This window comes from Trachypithecus francoisi, unplaced genomic scaffold, assembly GCF_009764315.1.
Source record: "Trachypithecus francoisi isolate TF-2019V2 unplaced genomic scaffold, Tfra_2.0 Lachesis_group19, whole genome shotgun sequence".
In the NCBI taxonomy this organism is placed as follows: Eukaryota; Metazoa; Chordata; class Mammalia; order Primates; family Cercopithecidae; genus Trachypithecus; species Trachypithecus francoisi.
In genome coordinates this window covers 29262708-29288404 of record NW_022681464.1, presented here as the reverse complement: position 1 = coordinate 29288404, position 25697 = coordinate 29262708, and the positions used below count along the sequence as shown (strand labels likewise).

Genomic DNA, 25697 nt, shown 5'->3' with positions numbered 1-25697 from the left:
TGTATCTAAACACAGAAAAGGTACAGTAAAAATAAGGTATAATCTAATGGGACCACTACTGTATATGTGGTCTGTCATTGACTGAAGCATCATTATACAATGCATGATTGACTGTACTTCAATGATGAAAGAAAATTAATATAAGCTTATCAATAAAAGCTTATGAGGAATTAGAAGTCAACATAGCAGCTATTCCTAATTAAATTCTAATGAAAATATGACTATAAGGAAATCACTTAAATAGAATAAAAATATTTCCAAAAAACCCTCCATTAAATGCACTACAACTTTAAAACCATTTCATTTAAAATCAACATACAGGCTGGGAGCAATGGCTCACACCTGTAATCCCTGCACTTTGGGAGGCCGAGGTGGGCAGATCACATGAGGTCAGGAGTTCGAGACCAGCCTGGCCAACATGGTGAAACCCCCTCTCTACTAAAAATACAAAAAATTAGCTGGGCATGGTGGCAGGTGCCTGTAATCCCAGCTACTCAGGAGGATGAGGCAGGAGAATTGCTTGAACCTAGGAGGCAGAAGTTGCAGCGAGCCAAGTTCGCACCACTGCACTCCAGTCTGGGTGACAGAGTCACCCAGAGTCTTTCCATCTTAAAAAAAAAAATTAAAATTAAAAAATAAAATAAATCAACATATAGACAGGAAAGTTTGCTCTAACCATTACAATTTGACTTTGTCATGGAAGACTTAGTGAATGCAATAAAAGGGCAGTAAATAACTGAAACAATTGGAAAGAAGAAATAAATATTTTTGCTGATATGAAAATGTAAGAGATACTGAGTTTCTAAAAAAATTAGAATTAGTAAGAGAATACAAGAGTATGAGGATACAGGATAATGACACATATATTAGCTTTTATCTATTCTAATAAGCATATAGAAATGGAGAAGAGAAAAGTATCCTCTTCAAAAAATAGTGAACAAAAATAGCTAGGGATATAATTAATAACATAGCTACATCTACATGAATAAAATTCAATCTTAGTAAAGGTCTCAAAACAATATCTGAACAAATGAAAAGATATACCAAGTTCTTGGATATGCAAACGGAATATTGCATAAAATTATCAATTATTCCAAAGAAATATAGAAATTTTATGTAATTACAATTAGAATTGCAACAGTCTTGAGAGGGAGCGAGGAGGGGAAGAGACTGGATAAAATGATTTAAAATTTCATAAGGAATACATTTATTCACTTGAGAATAAATGCTCAGGAATAGCAGGAACATAATAAAAAAGAACAGTGCAAGAGGAATTGCCTTACCAGACATCAGAGGATATTATAAAGCTGTTATGAAGTAAATATTATATTGGTATGAGAATGAGAAATAGATCACTGAAAGAGAAAAGAGGATCTGGAAGTCTTGGATATGAGAATGTAATATACATCATATATCAAATGTGGGAGTTCAAGGTAGTGGGAAAATAGTAAATTATTTCAAAAGCAATACTGGCTATTCACCTGAAATAAAGTAAAATGAAATCCCTGTTTTATACCATAAACAAAAATACATTCCCCAGAGAGTAAAGTCTTAACTATAGACAACAAAACAAGACAAATTATTGTGGAGGCTTCATGTATAATCCAAGGACAAGGAAGCCTTAACAAGACTGGAAAACACAAGAGGCCATAAAAGAAAGATACAGTTGACCATATGGTAAATGTGGCATGATCCCATAATATACACAGTTATTATTTGTCAATTAAAATAAAATAACTACCCCCCAAACATGTAGAGTATTAAATATTCTAAGCAAATTCAAAACGTAAATGATAGATTTGGAAAAACTACTTGTAACCGAAATTGCAAAGAATGTACTTATATCATATAGAAAGAGATCTTATAATTTGTCAACTCAATAGAAAAACGATGAAGGAATAAGAAAAGCAATTTATAGAAGCACAAAAGCAGAGTCAACAAATGTACAAAAAGATGCTTGAATTTACCATCGTTAGGGAAATGCAAATTAAAGTACTAATGAGACATCAGATCATGCCTATCAGGCCTGCCAAAATTAAAGACAACTACAACATATATTACAAAGTTGAAATGTAAATTGTACAGCGTTTTGGGGAAGTAACATGGCAGTATCTATTAAAATTTGAAATATACATACTCAGAAGAATAAGCAAATTGTGGTATATGCATACAACAGACCACTCAGCAATCAAAAGGAAAGAACTGTGCTACACTCAACAGCATGGTTCAATCTCAAAAACATACTGACAAAATAATCCAGATACAAAAGATTCCAGACTGTATGATTCCATTTATATCAAATTCTGGAACAAGGAAAACTATCTACAGTATTAGAATATATGTATCAGTATGTTTAAATATAGCATTATTCAGGGTGGCAAAAAAGTGGGGAAAAGTGAATCCTCATTAGTACAAAATGGGAAAATGTATCATGGTAGTGCACCTCTAGACTAGCATACTGCCAAGGAAAAAGCAAAGAATAGAGCTACACTGGTTGGCTTGGAGGGATTTCTATACGGTATGATTTATAAGTGAGTACAGAAAAGCATTTATGATATAATCCATTTTGTGAAACAACGATCCCAACCTCCATATCAAAATGTGTACAAATGCATATGCATGTGTGTTTTGTGGTCTGAAAATACGGAAAATACACATCAGGCATGTTAGCATGAGTTACACAGGCAGGGGAGGGAAGGAAAAGAGGAGGAAAGGGGCATTGAGCTAAAAGACCGAGCTAAAAACAACAGTATGTCTGATATGATTACATGTGCACATTTATATAATTAAAATTTATATTTATAGAGGATTACTCAAGTAAATGCTGTCAATCTTGTAGATATTTTAAATTTGGATTAAACTAGAACTTCAGAGCTCTGTAATTGGACTACATCATCTTGGTCCTTCTTTATTTTTACTGAATTGAACTTCAGCCCTCTCTATTTTACGGAGAAGAAACTAAAGCAGTAAAGCTTAATTGACTTCCCCAAATGAACACAGCTAGGAATTGGCCCACTATGGATCTGAATCCGGGTAGTCTAACTCCACAAACCACACACAACCCTGACCATTTGCTACAATGCCCTCTGAGGCTCTAGCAGAAATGAGTGAGGCAAAATGTAAGGGGGTGCCAAGAGACTCAGAAAGCAAAAGAAACAGCATTTTAAAGGTAATAAAATTAATGTTAAAAACATCCACATTGAACAAAATCATCAAAATCGTTAATGTAATTCCAGCTGCCTTGGAACCTTGTCTTTACTAACTTTTGATCTGTTTCTCATTATGGCTTTTTTTTTTGGCATTACTTTTTATTTCAAAAAATATTGCATTAAAATATTATTTATCTCCATTTCTGAATTTTTTAGTGTCCCTTAAATGTGCCAGACCTGCCTGTCTCTACCATTTGGCCACCAAGTGACACTAAACAAAACCTGTGCATCTCAAAGGCTGTTTCTTCTAAAGTGGGAATGACAAGAGTTTCCCTGCCCACCGTGCCCAGGACTAGGGTGAGAAACTAAGAAGATATGAATACAAAATTCGAGTGCAACAGGCATATTCTTGCTACTGGAGTTGCTCATGAATGGATAAGCAAGTTGAATCCCCAGACCTGGTCATGCTCCTGCGCGCTTGGCGTGCCCACACCCATAGCTGGAAAATCGCCTGGAACCTAACGTTTGTTTGAATGGCAGCCACAGGAGCCTTCACCCATCATGCACCCCTCTCAGCCGTTCTGAGCATGTGGTGAGAGAATGGATCTCTTAAGCTAGAGCAGTGCTTCTCTAACTTAATTGTGACACAGATTCCTCCAGGGATCTTGTTAAAAACCACATCAGTCAGTCCAGTGTGGGGTGCAAGGGTCTGCATTTCTAACAAGCCCCAGGTGACGTTGAGGTTACTGGTCCACAAACCACAGTGCTTTGAGGACTGAGGAGCCAGGCTAGACATTTGGTGAGCTCAGAAGGACTGTGAAATGTCCCCAAATAATCACAGCCCTCTACTCGCCAGGCACAGTTGCGCACAATCCTTAAAAGAGTCCCGGGAGATGGGTTCTTTTATGATGAAGCCCCCCAACCAAAGACCACCAAGAACACACTTCTAGTCACGCCAGGGTAGATTAATTCAGCTTGCTGCAGCAAGTGAGGACACATGCCAGGGAACTGCAGGAGGGCATGGGAGGGGTTGTTACGGGGTTGGGGCTCGTGCTGGGAGAGTCTAAGGAGGGATCAAGGAATGAGTGGACAGTTTTAGACTGAGTGCAATTCAAGAGCAAGGGCGATTTGACGACCGGGGTTATCTTGGTCATTTGTCCAGGAGGGAGGAAGATTAAAGTGAGCTAAGATTGCCGTGAAGAGAGAAGCAATAGTCAAGCTAGTCAGAAGAGGGGGGAGTTTATGTTTGTGATTGCAGAGTGCCCATCTCTCTGTTTCATGGCGCTCTGGGTTGCTGGTTTGTTCCAACAAGGTCTTGGAGGGACCCTGTCTGATTATTGTTTTTATTATGTGAGTGATGGTTATGTTCCCCTAGGAACATCACAGCTAGTATTGTCTTTTGACCTGAGCAAGCTGGGACCCTGTGCCTCTCAGGGCTCCTCACATTGGAGCAACTTCCTGGAATTTTCTAGATCCTTCCTCGCTGCCTGAGACTGGCCAGAGCTGACAGTGCCATCACTCCGGGGTGCCCTGAGTCCCGACTGAAACTCCCATTTCTCCCATTCAGAGTGCTCTCTGAATTTCTATTAGGTTGTTGAAAAAGTAATCACGGTTCTTGTTATTACTTTCAATGGCAAAAGCCACAATTCCTTTTGTACCAACGAATACCTGAGCATTGGGGTCACCGGATGCCCTGAGGACTTCACACCCATGTGATCCCCCATGGCCCTGTGTCTGGACACCTCATACAGGAGGGCAGCCTGGTGAGTGGCTTGAGCTGCCAGAATGGTCCTGCCACGCTTCAGAGAAACCCGAACTGTTCATACAGATGGGCCCACACTAAAGTTATTTGCCTGGGGCCTGGACGTCCAACAGCTGGACCCCATTCCAACCTAGCTGGCAGTTGCTGGAACAATTTTCTTGAATATTATCATCCTCATTATATAGAAGAGGAAACTGAGGTCCCCAGAGGTGAAGCAACTCCCTGGCATTCAACAGCAGAGAAGCAGTGAAGCAGGGATTCCCACTGCTCTTACCCGCTGCGGTCCCTGCCACGCCTCGCTCACTCCAGAGCACCTCGGAGGGCTTCAGACCCCTTGCGTTTGTGCTCCATCTACTGCTGACGCTTCCAACACTGTGCCTAGTTTTCAAACTGTTTAAATTTTTTTGTTGTTGTTCCTGTGTAGTACTTGGAACTTTCCATGCGTCTCCCATGTTTTGCTCTTCCCCTCCTTCCTCTTCCTGACTCTGTCTTCTCTGGATTGCTTCTGATTAGGTGCCTCCCATGCTCCTTCTGAACCCCGAGCCAGATCTGTCACAGGACAAAGGAACACTTCAAAGTGTAAACTTTGGCTTTATGTGAACCCCAGAGACTGTGAACAACGAAGAATGTTCTCTCAAATGGCAGGAGGACTATCCAGATTGCTGGGGGTGGTGCTGATGTGAGCTGCGAGGAGGAGGCGCTGGGTGTGTGGGCAGAAATGTGAAATGTGTTAAGGCTTCTATTATGGGGTCAGCCCACCTAGTGTGGTCACCCTCCCCTCTGCCGATTTCAAGAGCTGGAAACAGAGGGAAGTTAAGCCATGACTAAGAAGCCTGGCGTCCTTTCAATGGAGAAAGGTAGCCCTGTCGCTTCCGTGAGATGAGGCCTGTTTCTTGCTGCTGGAGAAGATTCCAGAACACGAAAGAAGGAATGTCTCTGTGAGTCCAGCGGTCAGCTCACCCTAGAGGCAGTGTCTATAATGGGAGGAGCCTGGGCTTTGGGGTCCACTGACCTGGGCTGGAATCTCAGCTTTGTCAGTTTATTAGCTGTGCAGCCTTGAGAAAGCTACGTAAGCCCTCCGTGCCTCAGTTTCCTCATCTGAAGAGTGGAGATGATAATGTTTTTCTCAAAGGGTGGTTGTGAGAATTGAGTAAGAGGGTGTCAGTGACTGGCACTTTGTGGCTATTGTTATCATTTTTGTAATGTTAGACCGTCTTAGCAAGGACAGTCTGAATTTGTAGGCCGGCTCTCCCGGGTGTCACATCAAAGACCTAAGGAAATCTCTCTCTTATGTACATAGTTTGTTTTTTAAAAATCAGTTGCAAATTTATTATCTATCAGTATATCCAGGTTTTTTGCACTCACTACATTTTCAGCCTGTATCATACCTGCAGGTAATAAAGTTCAAAAGCACTGCAGCTTGTTATGTAATAGAGCATCTTTCATTTATCCAGAAACTCCCACGCTCCACAGTTCAATGTCAAATCAGTCCAAGTTCATTCTATTCATAACCTTCATAACTTCCTAGAAGACACTTGAATATCTTCTTTTTCTCCTTTAATATGTTATTTATCTCTCACCAAAGTTTTTCCAGTAGTTAAAAACAAAAGTCTTAAAATAGAGCTTTAAGACTATTCCAGGCCTGAGCACAGCATACAATTCATTTTTTAACCTCGGCATTTCTGAAGGCCAAGAGATCTGCTGGCTGTTCAGGCTGTAGCAGCAGCCGCAGTGGAGGAGGCTTAGTTAGCAGCCCCCATTTTGGGGTCAGTTTTACCAGGTTTGAATCACGTCTCTACTGCTTAACAGTTAGCTGTGTGACTATGTCTCACGTTAGGTGGCAATGACATTAGTATTGGTCACAGAGGCTGGTGGTAGTCATTGGATGTGTTTGGGCAAGTGCTCGGCAGGGCAGCAAAGGGCAAGTGGCCAGGAACAGAAGCTGTGGGAGCTCTCGGTGGTGTCTTCAGCAGCCAGTCCACCTGAGAACAAGACCTCGCCCCTTTTGATTCAACTACAGCCAACTGCCTCTTTCCTGACTTTCTGACCTCTGCACGTTATTCATTTTGCATAATATTATTGCCTATATCTGTTCCTAAAAATGTTGCTTTTATCATGCTGTCCTCAAAAAAAGCATGCAAAATTCCCTCTTGCTGTGTCTTGTTTTTAGAGTCCTGCATGCGACAGCCTCCCTTCCTTCTTTGCCTCTCCATCCCTCTACCTCTCTTCAAACCTTCTGCAAATGTCTGGAGATGGCTACGGGACTGTGACCCAGCCTGGAGACCTAGGGAGCTCTCGGTCTTGGTGAGCAATGCATGTTGCCCCAGAATCCCCCGGAGGAGAAACATTTCCCCCCAGAAAAGCTGGGATCTGAACCATGGAGATTGCCTGCGCCCAGGAGTTCCTAGTGCGAACGGGGGTCTCATTGGGCAGTAGTGAAGTCAGAATCGCTGAGAATCCCTGGGAAGGAAGGACAGAATAAACAGAGAAGACGATGCAGGACACAGCATCTGGGAGCAATGAAGTCTGGAGAAGCTGGAGCCTGGAATGCAAGTGAGGCAGTGGGAGGAGTTGCCAGTCCATCCAGCTGAGGCCAGCAGATGCAGGGCTCCCCAGGCCGGGCCCAGGGCTTTGGTTACTATCTTGTAGGCAGTGGGAGGTTATTGAACCTTTTTAAGCAAGGATGTAACATCATGTAATTTCCAAAGAAATGATCAGTTTAATGGTTGTAAAAGGATTTCATGGTTATCACAGAGAATTGGAAAAAAATATAGAAAACAATGAGAAAATAAAAATCCTAGGGCCCCCAGTTAAACGTTATTATATAACAATATGATAAACATTATTGATAACATTGTTGTATTCTTATTATCTCTCTCCCCCCCTCCATTGTAGCTACCGTGTAATGGGCGCTGATTATGTGCCAGGGTCTGTTACAAGGGCTTGCTTTGTTTAATCCTCACAACACCACTGTGCTGTAGGTCAAATGCTGATTCCCATTTTCAGATGAGGAAATGTTCAAAGCCTGGGTCACATATTTGGAAGCAGCAGCGTAGGGATCTAGGCCCAGATAATCAGGCTCCAACACCTGTATTCTGAATCCCTGGGCCACACTGCTGCTTGGGGGTCACACAGCATAGAATCAATATACACGTGCATCAGTAGATGGCCAGTTTTGTTTAAGATAGAGTTTGGCATCCTAATATTCTGAACTGGGTTGTCAAAAGAGAATTTTGGTAAGAGCAGGAAGGAGCTTGTGTTGGTGGGGAGTGGTTTACAGGGAGGAGGTAGGAGGGACAAGCGTGGTAGCCACAGCAATGGTGCAGAGAAGAGAGGTCTAAAGGAGAAATTCCAGTGGTCCAGAGGAGAGAGGGTAGATGAGTAAGTGTGGAGAATGAGAGTGTGACTGAGTGCAGTGGCACATGCCTATAATCTGCACTTAGGGAGGCTGAGGTGTGAGGATTGCTTGAGCCCAGGAGTTCGAGACCAGTCTGGAAAACATAGTGAGACCTCATCCCTACAAAACATTTAAAAATGATCTATGCATGATGCTGCCCACCTGTAGTCCCAGGTACTGGTGGGGCAGGTGGTGGGGGATCTGAGGTTCCCGGGAGCTGAACCTAGGAGATTCAGGCTGCAGTGAGCTGTGATGGTGCCACTGCATTCCAGCCTGGGTGACAGGGTGAGACCCTGTCTCTGAAAAACAAACATACAAAAAGGAATGAGAGTGAGAGGGGATGGGGGCATGGAAGTAGGAATGACCTTGATGAGTCTGTGTGTGAGCAAATGCATATGCACCATGATGCATCTGCACACACACGTGTCTATGTGAGTACAGGAAGGATTGAGGGAAAGGAAGGAATCAGGAAAATCATGGGGATTCTGTACTGAGCATCAGAGCACTTACAGGAGGCAGAAATGTTCAGGACAGGAGGAAGGTGATGAGTTTACTTTGGGACCTTATGAGTGTGTGTGCTGTCTGTCAGGAGGGGGTGTGCACTGGGCAGGTAGACACACGCAGGTAGAAAAACAGAATGGAGTCAGCTGCACTGGTTTGTTCTAAAGTCAAGGAACATGAGGTTCCCTGGGAAGAGTGGTCAAAATAGAAAGAGGAGGCATCTGCGGAGGAAGCTTGGGGACACAGAGAGGAAAAGGATGGCAGAGTTGGATGGTATTGTGGAATCTAGATCTGAAAGAGCAGCCAAGATCCCAGAAGCAGGGTGGATAGGAACAGGAAAGGGGGCTGAATTTGCGGTTCTCCTCCCCAGACTCCTGTTTCTGCCAGACTGATTTCTTACTTGCCTTTTAAAATCGTTTTTACCTGCAGTTCATCTCACTGTCTCAGCCTGGCTTGCTGTGTATGTATGTAAGGCCTGTTTATACCCTCACCTCCTCCAGGAAGCCTTCCCAACCCACTGGCCGCTGGGCCTTGTACTTTGTTCACGTTCCCTACCCCACTGTCATTTACCACATTTCCCCCAAGATTCCAAGCATCTGGGGGCAGAGCCTTTGCCTTCCTTGTAACCCCACGGTGCCTGAGAACCAGGTGCTGATTAATTGGTTGCTTGTAACCCACAGCATAGAGTGTAATATTTTACTTGTATAGTTTGGATTTTTAAAAATATTCTTTCTCGAGACACCAGAAGCTCCTCTGCCCTTTTTAGCTCAGACACAGCTTTGTGACTGCTTCCCATGGCATATTCTTTCCTGTTGGGCTAGCATTTTGCTACTCTTCACAGGCAGCCCAAGAGTGAAGTTTCACCTTCTGTTCAGTTTCCTTTTTTCATTTCCCCACTGGTCTCCATCGCAGTAAGCCTCCCACCCCTCTTATCCCCAAGTTATGACAACCCCCCATCCTAGAACCCCTGGCACAGTCCTTCTGGCGTGCCGTATTTGCCAAGCTGTTTAACTCTTTGTAGGTATTCATTGATCTGATGGGGTTGGGTGGGCAGAGCCTGTTCCATGCCCCTTCTCTAGGCACAAAATCAGTGCCTAAAGTAACACTTCAACCAGCCTTCTAGACAGCTCTAATGGCAGGTATCAGATCTCGAGATGAGCTTCACCATTTCACCTTGAATTCCTTCAAGACTCAGGTTCCATTTAGCGCCAGAAGGAATCCTCACTCATATACGCATGCATATGTGTACATACATATGCATAAGTATATTTATATGATGAGGACCAGTAATAAATACTGACAATGGCATTGATGACAATTACTACCATGTTCTGAGTACTTACTATATGCCGGGCACTATGCAAAGTGCTCTCTAGATGTCCGCTCTATTTAATCCCCTCTTCCCTGCCTGACACTTTTCCATGCCCTATGGAATCGGGCTTGATCTTAAATCACTGCAATGCAGGTTGGGTTTTTTTGGCTTTCTTTGTGGGGATGTGACAGAGTAGACCCAGGAACTCTTTGTAATCAGTGCAGGAGCTTTGGAGGAAATCCACAGCAGTGGAAGTGAATGTCCTAATCCTGCTTCATCTCTATGTCTTATCGTCTCTCCTCAGAGAGAGTGACCACAGCCTTGGATGCAATATATCAACTTGCAGAAGCAATGACATTTGTCCTCTCCCAGAAATTGGTGTCTCTCGGGCATGTCCTGTGAAAATATTCCACTAAATAAGCAATGATTGATGGGGTTCTAATTAAAAAGAGAATACAAAAGTTTAGCAGGGAAAATTTCCTGAGAAAGAATAAACCAGCTTCCCAATTTTGATTTTTAGTCCTGCTTAGGGCTATTACCATTCCGTTGGAAAGTGGTAGGAAACCAACAGTGTTGATGTTGAAAAATACAAACTAGAGCACTAACTAATCTCTATTTCCCTAAGTCATTCAAAAAAACTGTTAAGGAGGTAAAAAAGGGAACTTCACTGAGAAATATGTTGGATTCAGTGAGAGGCAGAGATTACATTTGGCGTTTGAGGTCAGTTAAGTAGCGTGAAACACTGAAAGACTGCAGAAGTTGCGATCCCAAGAGAAGTTAAAAATAAAACCTTTTAGAGCATGTTCCATCCTATGTTTTGTAATGCTGTCCCATTTTGAAAAGGCGTAAGAATGCATTAAATGAACACACTAGAAGGAAATGTAACTTCAAAAGTACAACCTGCGGGGAGGGGAGGAGGGCGGAAGGTGTGAGAAGCCAGATGGCGGTGGGTGGGGGGGCGTGCGCTGGCGTGAGGGGAGGCAAGAGAAGTGGAAGCAGGAGGCAGGGAGGTTCTGTTTTGTGTTGAAGGATGATGTGTTAGTGAGTTCAGGCTGCCATAACAAAATAGCACAAACTGGGTGGCTTAAACAACAGAAATTTATTTCCCATGGTTCTAGAGGCTGGGATGTCCAAGATCAAGGAGCCGGAGATGCAGATTCTGGCAGGGCTCTCTTTCTGGCTTGCAGACAGTCACCTTCTTGCTGTGCACTCACACAGCTTCTTCTTTGTGTGAAAGCAGAGAGAGACTGAGCTGTCTGGTGTCTCTTCTTATAGGAACACTACTATTATTGGATCAGGGCCCTACCCTTACGAACTGGTAATTACTCTTAGTTATGTCCCCAAAGACCCTATCTCTAAATACAGCCACCATGGGGGTGGGGTTTCAACATATGAAATTCTGGGGTACACAAACAGATGGGTTGTTCAACAGATGGTTGTAGGCTACAGGAAGGGGTCAATGGAGAGCGGAAAGACAAGACGTTAGGAGGGACAACAAAGAAAGAGAGGATTAGTAGAGCCATAGTGGAGACCTGGTGTCAGGAGAGAGGAGTGGACGTCTCAATAAATCAGGAGGCAAAATTATCTGATAAGTGGGAATGAGCTTGGAATTTGGGAAGAGTAAAGAGATCAAGAACAGCCTTCATGGGGAATGAAATAAGAAGTTAGCTGGGTACTGCCAGGCGATATCAAGGGGCCTGCTAAGGTAAGCTCACATGACTGCCACCCAGAGATCAGCTTACACATAACCTCTTTATGGAGGTCTCACCTGCTTTAATTTTTTTGCATAGCACTTAATCCTATCTGATTTGGTTCTCATCGCCGTTCTCCTGAGAAATTACACTCTGTGAGACCTTGGATTTTTTGCCTTGTATTTCTAAGGCTTAAAGTAGTGCCTAACATAGAAAAAGTCACGTAAATACTGGATGGATCGATGGATGTTGTAATGGCAGCAGGAAGAATTCTGTGACAATCCACCAGTGCCACTCAGGGCCCCAGGATCAAAAGTGAGGAAAAAGGAAGGTTATCCAAGACTGACTGTTGGCGAGACAGAAAAGACAGAGAGGTCAAGGTGATGAAAGAATTAAAAGAATTAAGGGTGGCAGTGAGGACACTGTGGAAAGAAGTGTCCACTGAACCCAGGCTGAGTAAGGAGGGAGAGGTGACAAGGAAGACAGGCAGTGGGGGTGAGTAAAGAGGAAGCAGGGGTCACAGGCGTAGTGGCTCACACCTTAATCCTGGCATTTCAGGAGGCCAAGCCAGGCAGATCACCTGAGGTCTGAAGTTTGAGACCAGCCTGGTCAAATGGTGAAACTCTGTCTCTACTAAAAATACAAAAACTAGCTGGGTGTGGTGGTGGACATTTGTAATCCCAGCTACTGTGGAGGCTGAGGCAGGAGAATCGCTTGAACCTGGGAGGTGGAGGTTGCAGTGAGCTGACATTACACCATTGCACTCCAGCCTGGCAACAAAGTGAGACTCTGTCTAAAAAAAAAAGAGAGAGAGAGAGGAAGCAGGGAAGGGACTGCAGACTGCTCTGAGGTCGAAAAGCAGGCTTAGTGGGAACACTTGGAGAATAATACACCCTGGTCAACAGAATGCAGAGAGTGGGAGATTGCTGAGGTGCAGAGATGCCAAGTGATACAAACGGCCAACCTGTGTCCATGACAGTGGGTTGCCCACATGAAGCAGAAGTGAGAGGTACTGAAGTTTAGCCCATCAAGGCACTGCAAAATAGGACAGCCTTCCCTAACGTGTGTGTTCCAAGAATAGTAATTCTGAGACTTAAATTGTACTGACAGAATAAAGGGCTCTGTGGTCAAATAACTTTAGAAAATGCAAGTTAGAAAATGGATTCCCCATATTGCCAACTTCCATAAATCTTCAAAATACTTAAAAAGGCTTCAAAAGAGTGTATTATGTTTCCCAGACTTATTTAACTGATGAATCCTTTTTTTATTTTTTAGAGATAGGGTCTCACTGATGCCTGGAGTGAGACCCCATCTTAAAAAATATAAAGCGCAGTGGTGTGATCGTAGCTCACAGCAGCCTCAAATTTCCAGTCTCAAGTGATCATCCTGGCTCAGCCTCCTGAGTAGCTACGATTACAGGCACATAAATCCTTTTTTGTTTCTCTTTGAGGCAGGGTCTCGCTCTGTCACCTAGGCTGGAGTGCAGAGCTACAATCATAACTCACTGCAGCCTCAACCTCTTGGGCTCAAGCAATCCTCCTCCCTCAGCCTCCAGAGCAGCTTACAAGCATGCACCACCATGCCTTGTCATTATTATTACTGTAGACATGAGGTCTTCATATGGTGCCCAGGCTGGTCTCAAACTCCTGACTTTAAGCAATCCTCCCACCTTGGCCTCCCAAAGTGCTGGGTTTACAGGAATGAGCTGCCATGCCCAGCTGTGTGAATCCTTTTTTATTTCCCTCCAGGAGCATCTCTAGGGTCTACTATACCCCTAAAACAGAGGTTCTCAAAGTGCGGTCCCTCGGACAGTGGCATCAGCATCCATTGGGGACCTGCTAGAAATGCAAGTTCTCAGGCCTCACCCTAGACCTATCTAATTGAAAACTCTGGGAGTGGAGCCAGGAATCTGTTTTAACAAGCTCTGCAGACAATTCTGTTGTATACTAAACTTTAAGAATGACTGAGCTAGAAAATACTTTGGGAAGGCTGGTTCATATTCATATTTGGAAATGACTATTTGATAAGGGGTTGATAAATCTTTCATATTAATGCTGAAGTCATATAGTAAGACTTCAGAAGTTGAAATGAAGAAGAAAAATGTGAGTCCAATAATAATATGCAAATTAAGATTGCAATATTTAATACTAGCCTAATTAATACATCACATCAATATATTAACAAAATGACATTGGATTGACTATTCCTTTGGATTTTTCATGCTGTTACGTCCCTCTGTTAGCATGGATCAAGAGCTGACTCCTTTCCAATATACTTTGTCAAGTTGTTAGGAGGAGCAGGAGGGAGAAAGAAAGAGAAACGGATTTGAAATGTATTTCCCTTCTTTTCTTTTTCTCCATCCTTTGACAGAGGCACCAAAAAAGTAATTATGAGGCCAAAAATAGACAACAGTAAAAAGCAAAGAGAGAAGACAGATCATATGTAAGCTATATCATCAGTTCTTGAATAACCAAACGTATCAGAAGATATAATTTTCAGGTGTTAAAAATGTATCTGTCATGCTCCTTAGCAGAATAATTTGGAGACGTTCTTACCAGACATTTATAGTTTGCAGAATAGCTGTCAAAAATAACTCAGCTATATGAACACTTCAACTGTACAATGAAAAAAAAAAGTGTGACTCTAAAAGGAATCTGGGTGCATGTTTTCAAAAGTAAAATTTGAATCTCAGCCTAAAATCTAAAATGCATTTTGACTCAGAATTTTTTTTAAGAGGGAAAAAGAAAGAAGACCCCTTGAACAATTATGCATAGCTAAAATTTTGAGCTTTTTAAATGATTTGAACTTCAGCTAGAAACATTCTGTTTCTAATGCATTTAGACATAAAGACATCAGAAGTGAAAGAATAGCATGTGCAAAGATTTGCATGAACACAAAGGTTTAATGGGAAGAAAAAAAATATAAGAAATGCCCCTGATTTCTTAAGGTGGAAGTGTGCAGAATTTCCATTGTCTTTCACTCACTCAACCCTGGCTCACCTTGCAGCAATATACATGATCGGTCAGGTGTCTGTGACTCCACCGGTCTTGAACTCCTGTGGCTATTTCTACTAAGTGGGGATGAGCTAGACTGGAGCAGGTCTAGATCAAGATCTGTCTTTCCTATAGAAAACCACCTGCACTTCTTATAGGACTAGTGTGACGCAACCTTTGAATGACTCACTTTTCAGATACTTTGGATCTTTGAAATACAATATTCTCAGCCACTAAGAAAGGTTGAATTCAGCTAGGTGCGGTGGCTCATGCCTGTAATCCCAGCGCTTTGGGAGGCCGCAGCGGGTGGATCATGAGGTCAGGAGTTCAAGACCAGCCTGGCCAAGATAGTGAAACCCTCCCCCACTGTCCACTAAAAATACAAAAATTAGCAGGTGCCTGTAATCCCAGCTACTCAGGAGGCTGAGGCAGGAGAATCACTTGAACCCGGGCAGTGGAGGTTGCAGTGAGCCGAGATCATGCTGCTACACACCAGCCTGGGAGACAGAGTGAGACCCACCTCGAAAAAAAAAGGCTGAATTCTGAAATTTTGGCCTCACTTTGAGAGTTGTCTCTTCTACCCAAACCTCATTTGTGCAGACTGCACAAAGTAGGGTCCAAAGTCATTAGACTCCAGATCCTAAAACCTGCCTTCCATCCCAGACTTGGAATGGCATTTCTGATAAGGGAGAAACCAAGGTAGTTCATACTGCAGGTGAATTTCTTTGACCATTGTGAGTTTCTGGAACTCACGGGCAAAGGAGCTGGCCCTCATAGGTGATGGCCATTTAACAAATCACCTAGATCTTTTTTTTTTTTTTTTTGAGACAGAGTCTTATTGCTCTGTCGCACAGGCTGGAGTGCAGTGGTGTAATCTCGGCTCACTGCAACCTCTGCCTCCCAGGTTCAAGTCGTGCACCACCACACCTGAATAATTTTTTTGTATTTTTAGTAGAGACAGGGTTTCACCATGTTGGCCAGGCTGGTCTCAAACTCCTAACCTCAAGTGATTCACCCACCTCGGCCTCCCAAAGTGATGAGATTCCAGGCATGAGCCACTGGGCCAGGCTTTAAGTCACCTAGATCTTACCTCTTCATCAAATAATGATGGTGACTCTTAGCAGGAGAAAGCAGTGCTATAAATGGGAGTGGGGCCAAACCGAATCTCAGCAGGCCATTTACCATTTCCGGAAATGGCTGTGAGGCTGTAAATACCCAAGGGCCCCTGATGAAAATTTTAAAGAGCAAGACAATTTAAAAAATGTTTACATACCTTGTCATGTGCAATGGGAGCATAAGCCCCATATATTCTCACTGAGGATTTCTCTTACTGCTAAGTCAGTTACAGGGGGAGTTACAGAGGGACCCATCCTATAGCACTTAAATAAATGACAGTCTTGTCATTAGTTTACCTGTATCCAAGTGTAAATTGGAGCAGAAGTATTTACACCTCTTTGGAATTACTTTATTGTGTTTCCTACTGAGTGGGCACAGAGTAAATATTTTTTCCTCATTTGTTAAGATGAGGAAGGTAATCATTCCTACCTTTATAGTGAACGTGAAAATGCAAGAGGAGTTAAAATATGTAACATTCCTAGCATACGGAACGTGCTTAATAATTATTAGCCTTAGTAATTACTAATCAGTATTAGTAAGAGGCAGCCGCACCTAGAGACTGAGAGCAAAGACTGGAAGCTCGAATGCACAGTTCCACTCCTGGCTCGACCACTCATCATATGTGACCCTGGGGAAGTTACTTTATCTCTCTGCACTTCCATCTCCTCATCTAAAACATGGGGGTGCCAATAATATCACCCTCTTAGGTGATGGATGAGGATTCCACAAGTAATATCTTGCAAAGTCCTTGAAAAACAGTCCGGCACTTAAAGCATTGTATTGGTATTACATATTCAGTTCTTACGACAACCCTCTAAGGTGGTTTTCCTCACCTACATTGTATAAATAATGAAACCAAAGCTTTGGGGTCACACAATTAACAGTGGGTCTCTATTTCTAAGCAACCAGAAGACCAAGTCATTTCACGACCACACATGAGAGGGTTTCACATGAGTCTTCAGCAGCACAGGACACTGTTCCATTCCCTGGCAGCACGTGACTGCCTAAGACTGAGTTATTATCTTTACTAGTATTCCTGATCACTTCTGGCACCAAGTGCTCTCAATTCAGAGCATGGTAGACGCTGGAGGTGGACAGCACTTTCTTCTGTTGATTTGATTAAATAAACAGGAAAGCAGGCCTTTTATGGTTCATATCTCTGGGAAACTGGCAGTAAGTGGATTGCACCAGATAACAAGGTCTGTTTTCTTTCTCCTCCTGCCCCACAGCCCAGGAAGAAACAGGCGGCTCGGAGGTGTTGATCCTTCCAGCTGTCCCCGTTGAGCCTCGGTTCTTTCGGTGAAGGAGCAAAGGCCGTTTTTTTTTTTTTTTTTTTTTTGGTTTTGTGTTTTGTTTTGTTTTGTTTTGTTTCTGAGACAGAGGCTTGTTCTGTCGCCCAGGCTGGAGTGCAGTGGCACACGCTCAGCTCACTGCAACCTCCGCCTCCCGGGTTCAAGCGATTCTCCTGCCCCAGCCTCCCGGGTAGCTGGGACTACAGGCACGCGCCACCACGCCCGGCTAATTTTTTTGTATTTTAGTAGAGACAGGGTTTCACCATGTTGGCCAAGATGGTGTCGATCTCCTGACCTCGTGATCCGCCCACCTCGACCTCCCAAAGTGCTGGGAAAAGGCAGCTTTTTAAAGCTGACTGGGCTTCGCTTTTCCAGGAGAGACAGGCAATGGTGAGAAACTAACAGCAAGACCAGAGGCGATTCCAAGTTTACTTGCCAATGTGTGTCACTGCCATCTGCTGGATGGAATGGGCATCAGACCGGGTCCCGTGTTTCTTTGCAGTGTTAAAACGCAAATTCAGTGATTCCAATTGTGGGGGTTCAGAACCTAGCGGTGTATTTGCATCATTTCATAGCATAAGTGTCTGCAGATTTCGGAAATCCCATGACACATGTGCACAGGAGGACCTCCACGTGAGTAATCAAAAGGCAAAACAGGACCATCTTTGAGGCAACATCCTACTTAGCATCAATGCTTCCCCAGATCAAATTTGATCTGTTCCCAAATGATTGATCTAATTGGTTAGGAAAAGCCCATAACCGAAGTGGAGTTTGCAGTGAGCTGAGATTGCGCCACTGCACTCCAACCTGGGCGACAGAGCGAGACTCCGTCTCAAAAAAAAAAAAAAAGAAAAGAAAAAAGAAAAAGCCCATAACCAGCAGGTGAGGGCATCTGGCAGAACCTGGGTCCTCTTGTCAATGGCAAAAAGTACTTACAGGGAAGTGAAATCAACATTTGGCTTTATTCTTGTGTTCTCTGAAATTATGTGTTTATGTATTCAACAGTTATTTATTGAGAACTTATCCCGTGTGCCAGGCACTGTATTAAGGAACTGAGAAAGCAAAGGTGAATAAACACAGTCCCTACTCTTAATAATATATGGATATTTTCTGAGTGCTTATTTTGTGCTAGGCATATCCATCCCGTTACATCTCATTTTATTCTCTGAACAACTCTAGGACTATTATTATCTCCTTTGCAATGATCTCATATTATTATCTCATTTGTAGTTCAGAAAACTGAAGCTTAGAGAGATTCAGTAATTACCAAGAAAATACAGCACAGACTCCAGAGATGGCGTGGGATTTGCATATGGGGTGGTGGGAGTGGATAGGTAGGATAGAGAAGGATCAGTACCACTGGACCAATGTGGTAGCTTTTTCTCCCCCTCACATAGAAAGTCTGAGTCTTTTGTTTTATACACATTTTCTGTTCCATTAGCTACAAATTTCCAGCAAAGTGAAAGTGCTACAAAAACAAGTAAGTGATGATAGCAGTAGATGCTTTGGAAAGATTTATCAGGAGGAATATCCCTTCCTCTAGCCAGCCTTTGAAATCTATCTCGTTAACATTCTCTTCAGTTCATAACTCTTCTTCTTAATAGCAGCATTGGTGTCGGCAGCAAGGGCTGAATTGTTGTCAGTTCCCATTGGATAGTAAACAAATCCCTATTTTGGTCAGCATGACAGAGTACTTTGCTCAGCAAGAGATAGAGACCAATTCACGCATTCTGATCACAACAATCTCTCGCAACAATCTCACGCTGTTTTGTTTTGTTTTTTTTTTTCTTTCTCTCTTGGCATAACAGTAGGGTGCTGGTGTGGTAGAGAGATACAGAGGTGAGGACGAAGAGAGAACAGGAGGAATGGAAGCTGGTGGCAGAACAAGCAAGCCCTCTGCCAAGTGACCTTGAAAAAGGCTTAAATAGTATGTCCCGGACAGAAAGGACTAAGGGTGTAGATGAGAAAGCAGAATGGCTAACGGGGGCTAATGACGGGGTTTTGTAGTCAGCCAGCTGAGTTAGAATCCCTGCTCTGCCACTAGCCTAGTCTTTGACTTCAGGCAAGGCACATAACCTTTCTAATCCTCCAGGCAAGAGGACATACAACTGGGGTTAGGGTAGGGGGAACACTGATGGAAGAGTCAGATCCATTTAGAAGGGAAAGTTGGCTGGGTGCAGTGGCTCACACGTGTAATCCCAGCATTTTGGGAGGCCGAGGTGGGTGCATCACTTGAGGTCAGGAGTTTGAGACCACCTTGGCCAACATGGTGAAACCCCACCTCTACTAAGAATATAAAAATTAGCCAGGCATGGTGGCAGACACCTGTAGTCCCAGTTACTTGGGAGTCTGAGACAGAAGAATCACTGCAGAGGTTGCAGTGAGCTGAGATCGAGCCACTGCACTCCAGCCTGGGTGACAGAGCAAAACTCAGTCTCAAAAAAAAGAAAAGAAAAAGAAAGAAAGAAAAAAAAGAAGAAGAAAGTAAAGTATACAGAACCTAGAAAAGGGTTGGCCGTAGGTGAACAAGAAGAGAGAAGTGTCAAGTGGACACTGAGGATTCCAGCATATTACCTAGGGTGAGTGCAGAATAAGATGGGTGCAGAATACTACTTGCCTCACAGTCTTGTTTGGAGGGCTCAGGGAGGTAGGTATTCCAGATGGCCTCTGCTACTTGTTCCTTAAATCTTAGCCACGGATGTTACCAGTGCCTGGGGTTTCAGAGGCAGCCGGGATAAGGTGGGACTGATTGTGGACCAAGGGACTGAGACAGCAGGGGCCAGATTTGCGGTGGCTCCTCCACAGAAAGTGCTCTTTGGGGTGGATTGATACTACGTATACACACTTCAGTTGGACATACTCTTATTTTTCCTCTTAACAATCCCATAAGGCAGGTTAGAGAGATGGCATCGTTCCAATGTTTATAGAGAAATAAGGAATAGGTCAAAATACGGTTGTTTTTCCAACTGGAGTTTGCCCTCAGGGCCATCCACATGAGAACCACCAAGAAAAGTAGCTTATGGAATTGCATTTGTACATCAAACCCTATGGAGAGAGTGATATTCAAAGTGTTTTCAGTTGAGTGATTTGCATAATTGTATCAGTTATTTGTATGTAAACGGACTTTTAAAAAGCATCCAACCATTCATTTTATCATTTGACATGTTTATAATGTTTTAACACAATTAATTTGCACTATAAGGCACAGGTTTGTTTCAGAAGGCTCAACATAGGCCTACTTTAATGATGAATTCCAACTTAGTCAGACTTGGATAAATGGAACCACATGGTACACTTCATAAAGGAAAAAGCATTTTGGATAACAGGATAAAAAGAGCAGGCCATTGCGTGCCTGATACACTGTAGGCACTCCAGACCCAATTGCTGAACAAATGGAGGGATTAAAAAATGACTAGATGCTTTGGTTTCCTTTGTGAATGCCGTTACACTGGATATGAATGAGGCTTCTCACTGCTACTTAATCTGGCTATTAGAAATGAAGTGAAAGATACAAAATCCACCCAGGCTTCAGAATTCCCCTGTCTATTCAATTAACATGCCCGAAACCTAGGTGTCCACTTGACACTTCTCTCTTCTTGTTCACCTATGGCCAAACCTTTATTAGGTTCTGTCAACTTTCCCCTCTACATAGATCTCAAACTCTTCCATCAGTGGTTCCCCTACCCTAAACCCAGGTATGTCTTCTCTTGCCTGGATGACTGTAATAACCTTCCAAGAGCTATGCTTCATCCACCTGGGTCCCTCTAACCACTTCCCAGAGTGCCAGCAGAGTTATTCTTTCCAAACACCAATCTGATTATGTCACTGCTGCCCCTCTCCCAATCCTCCCCATCGCTTACTTGTAGGGTGAAGACCAGGTGCCCGTCCCTGCAGTCTGCATCAGTGCTTCCTCCGTCTCTTACTCCAGCCAGTTAAACCTTGAGTTCCTCCCCCTTTGCTAAGCCTCTCCTGGCTTGGTAAAATGCTGTTCCTTCTTCTCTCTCCCTTGAACTTAGTCTCTGTTCTTTCTCTCTTGCCTAGGCCCCTTCATCCTTTAGATCTCGGTGTGTGGCACTTCTGACCCTGGTCCAGGCCGTTTTGGCCCTCTTTAAGTTAATGCTACCAGAACCCATATTCCTTTTCCTTCAAAGCACTCATCTCTGTCAGTTGTTCAATTATTCGATGAATGTCTGCCTCTGTGTCTGGACTATAAGCTCCAGGAGATTGGAGGCTCTGAATGCTTTTTCTCACTATTGTGTCTCCAGCATTTAACACAGTAGTTCTTATACAGCAGGCACAAATATTTGTTCAATGAATGAATGAATGGACCTAATGAACACAGGCTTATTATTCTTAAAGGATAATCTCTCTGTTTTGTTTCTTCAGTTATCTCAAACCAAACTCATTAACAAGCAAAACATTATTTATATCTAGCACGTTTTTATGAATGAAAAGCCAGAGCGAGTTGTGTCTCACTTCTGCATGAGTAAGCTATTAAAATAAGCATACACACTTGCATCCAAAAATTTCATTTTTATTCTCAAGATAGTTCATCCTAAAGATGGATCAAATAAATGCTCTGTTTGCTTGGGAAATCATAAACTGCAGTCCAAAAGAAGGTTCAGAAATGCAGTTTAATAAACAACTAAATAAAAACGTTGGTGAACTGATGGTTCACAAACATCATTTGAATGACTCAAATGCAATGCAAATGGGAAAAGATCTTAGCTAAAAACATCACATCAGAAGTAGAAAACTATCATTCTGATTCAGAAACATTAAGACAAGAAAGCATTTGTGCAAGCAATTGTTAGTGCTAAACGAGCTAAATGGAGGTTTAATTTAAGAAAGTTCTCTGATAAAATACATCTGTCACTAATTACTCTTACATTTAAAAACAAATTGCTTTGGATAAATAATTTGATGCCAAAAGGTCCATAACGCATTATTCAACGCAAATCGAATAATATGCTTTCATCATCGTCTAGTTGAAGTCTTAGTGAAGTTACTTTCCTAGTCCTTAAGTGGTATAATTTGTACAATGATTACTGAAGGCTCCCCCCAAAATAAATATCTCACATCAGAGTGAGCTGAATGGTCAGTAAATCACTATTACTTAAGTAAATATGAACCAAGCTGTTACTGTACACCCCTACTATGCAAGCACTGGCAAAGAATTACAAACACAAAAATCTTACAGCTAGAAGAGAGACCTCTAGTGTGTGTTGGAGAACTTTATATATTGTGCTTCAGGCATAATTAATACAGCAAAATCACTGCAGTCGTTTTGCATACTGTGGTATGCCAAATGTCTTTCACACTCAATTCATTTCAAAATTTCTTCCCAGCTAATATGTGGCATTTTTGCCTAATTAGTTACCCTCTTACAAACATAAGCCTAACCCAATGAAGTTTTCTCCGTGATGCAAAGTTTTAAAGTTTCATGGTCACCTTTGCAACCTAATTAGTAAACATTTAACCTACTGTCATCATAACAACTGCTTACAATTCTTTCCACTCAGGCAGCAGCAGAACTCCTGAGTCAAACTGTTGCAGTCAGTGTGTTAGTTTTCTGAACATCAGCCCCTCGTAGTAAGCCAAATGCCACACAAATACAAACACGAGGAATAAATCGGCACACTGCCCATTATCCAGGAGACAAATGGATCCACTGCTATTTTAAAATCACCAAGTAGGCTATTAGTTGCCACAGATTCCCATATATGTAGGTGAATTCCTTGATGTAGAATCAGGTTTAATGAATCATTCTACAGAATCAGCCTCAGCCTTTTAAAATCCTTTATTTTCTCCTTTTCCACATTAAAAACACATTTGAGATACACACAGAAAATGTTTCTCTAAAAAACGCACACATACACACAAAACAGGAGGTCTCTTAAGGAGTCTACTGCTGAGAAGGTAAAAGCATTTTGCTCATTTTTAATTTGCTAAAACAATCCAAGCATGCTTGGTACCCAGAGGGTATTCTCAAATAAACTTGTATCTCTAGCTGCCAGCTTAGTTGATTGAAAACAGAAGGCAAACGTTTCTTAAAGAATATGTTAAACTGTTATGTCTCCCAGTACCACCCAGGATACACACACAGACACACGCACACACAACGCATAGTCAAGGATTTGCTTGAAAGCAGCCAGTTCTATTATCTAAAAGGTAATACATTTGTACCAAATTACTCCTGCCTACTGCGGTGCACCTTTAAGCGACGAAGTCACTGCCACTGGGATCCTGGACAGTTCTCGCGTGCCATTCTCCACGTACAAAGCCAACGGCCCCATTTGCAACTTCGCTAACTTAGTTGGCTTCCGCCCAGCCGAACCCCGAAGCAGTCACTGAAAACGTTCCGATACCAGAAAATCATTTCCACGACAGTGCAAGCGTTCGAAAGCACAAAGGCAGACACTGTCTACCCGCGACAGTTCGCAAGTTGCGGTGGCGGGGCGGCTGTGCGGAGCGCGTGTGCAGGTAAGGGATTCCTGCACCACAGGTCTGCTTTCCTCTTCCTGGATGTTTTGGGGCTTGACCTCACTTTTAACGCGAATTCACCATTACGCGCCCCCCACCCCGTTCTTTCTCCAGGAGACGCGGACTCTGTTTTCCAGCCAGGTCCCTCTTGGGGGCAGGAGAGGAAGCACACTTCACATTTCAGTAAAGAGGGGGGGCGGGAGTGGGTGAAGGGGCGGCGGGAGTTGAGGGGAGCGGAGGAGGAAAGAGGTCAGAAAGGAGCCAAACTGCATCCCTCCCGCCCACCTCTGCGCCCAGAGCGCTGGTTCAGACGGCGGAGGCCACAGGCGGCCGGGAAACTCTGTCCCTTTAAGGGCACCTAGGCCGCCAGGAGGGGAGGGAAGGATGCGGGCTCCGGACTTGGCGCTGCCGGCTGCACCGGCAAGAGGCGAGCGCAGCAAAGCCACAGCCATTACCTGCAGCGCTCGCATCCTCCCCCCGTCCCAGCGCCGCCCCCACCCCCTCCCCGCCTCCCAGGGAGACTTCTAATCCGGAGCATGTGCCGTGCCCTTTATCCGGGGAGGCGGTGGGGAGGAAGAGGAATGAGAGATTTTTAAAAATAAATGAAACATTTGCATCCAAAAGTGGGAGGGGGGCTGGAGATGGGAGGGAGTGGGAGGGGGCTTTAAAGGCGCCCGGGTGGGCGGAGGCGGCGAATCTGGATCAGCCCGGCCGGAGACGAAGAGCGCCGGGCACGGGCCGCGGCTCACAAAGAGGAGCGGCGCGGTCCGGCCCGGGCAAAAGGGGACAGAAAAAACCGCCCCGGGCCCCAGTACGCTCGGCCGCCACAATGGCGTCTTTCACGGGGCGTCCAGGGGCGCCGCCGAGGCTGCCTGCGAGAATGGGGCGGAGGGCCCCCTACCCCTGGCAGAAGCGCGGCCCCGGGCGCCGCCACCCTCTGCGCGCCCCGCAGGGATGTGCGCTTGGCTTGGGGCGCCCCCGCGGCGGCGGCCGGGAACCTGCGGCGCTGGGCGCTCTCGGCGGGGCCCGTTCGCGGGCGCAGAGCTCCGCGCCGGGGAAGAAAGGGACGAGCGGGGCTCGGGGGAGGAGGGAGGGGCTCGGGGAGGGCGGGGGAGAGCCGCCGCGGAGCGGCCGCCGGGGAGGCTGGCGCGCGGAACGGCGGGCGGTCGGCTCTGGCACTGGCTCCCAGAGCCGAGGCGGCTCCTCTCCGAGATCCGGAACCCGGCCCGGAGATCCGGAAACCCGGCCCCGGCGCGCCGGCTCCCGGCCCCCAGCCGCGGCCCCGGCCGGCCGCACCCGCTCCTCCCCGCTCTGCTCCGCCCTGCTCGCTCCTGCTCCCGCCCGCTCCCACCGGAGGAAGAAAGCCGAGAACCGGGAGCGGCAGCCCCGGAGGAGGCGGCGGCCCCCTGCCCCGCCGCGGGTCCGAGCGGATCCCGAGTCGCCCGCCGTGGCGGGCGGCGTGTGTGCGAGTGTGCCGCGCTCTCGCCCCATGCCTGGCACATGCGTAAAAGCGAGTTGCGCCCAAAGTCCCAGCCATACCCTCCTTAGCAAATAATAACAAACCCAAACCGTCAGATCTTACCTGAAACATTGAAGCACAAAGTCTCTCTCCAAGTCCCCTTTTCCTTTTCCTCTCCCCCCTTTTCCGATTTCTCTCCCAGCGATCTGCTCGGCTCGCCACACCAGAGAGAAATGCAATAGCTTGGCTAAGGTAGACAGAACAAAATACAGAGAAGAGTTGCTCCAGGGCTTTGAAACCCCTCAAGGCAAGGATCAGGATACAATTAGCTCATGCCTCTACCTCTAGTCTAAATCAATCTCCAAAATAAAACTTAAATCAAATTAACTGGTCACAGGGCAGACAATTGATCTCCTTCAAAAATAAAGCTCTACATATAAGTATAGAGAAATGTACACATAGGAAATTTTTTTCCAGATTTTTTTTTTGGTGGAAAAACAGTCTCATTCCAGCCTCCAACTTGCTTTTTACCCTCCTCTTGC

The 25697-nt window shown here is 44.5% G+C and overlaps 1 protein-coding gene across 1 annotated transcript in view; it reads right to left on the bottom strand.

Moving 5' to 3' along the window:
- Positions 1–25387, bottom strand: part of KCTD1 (potassium channel tetramerization domain containing 1) — a 199868-nt gene extending 174481 nt beyond the window's left edge. Inside the window, exon 1 of the mRNA XM_033178076.1 lies at positions 25279–25387. Within this exon, the coding sequence (XP_033033967.1) occupies positions 25279–25287 (9 nt within the window). The 5' untranslated portion in view covers positions 25288–25387. The remainder of the gene's footprint in view (positions 1–25278) is intronic.
- Positions 25388–25697: the final 310 nt, after the last annotated feature.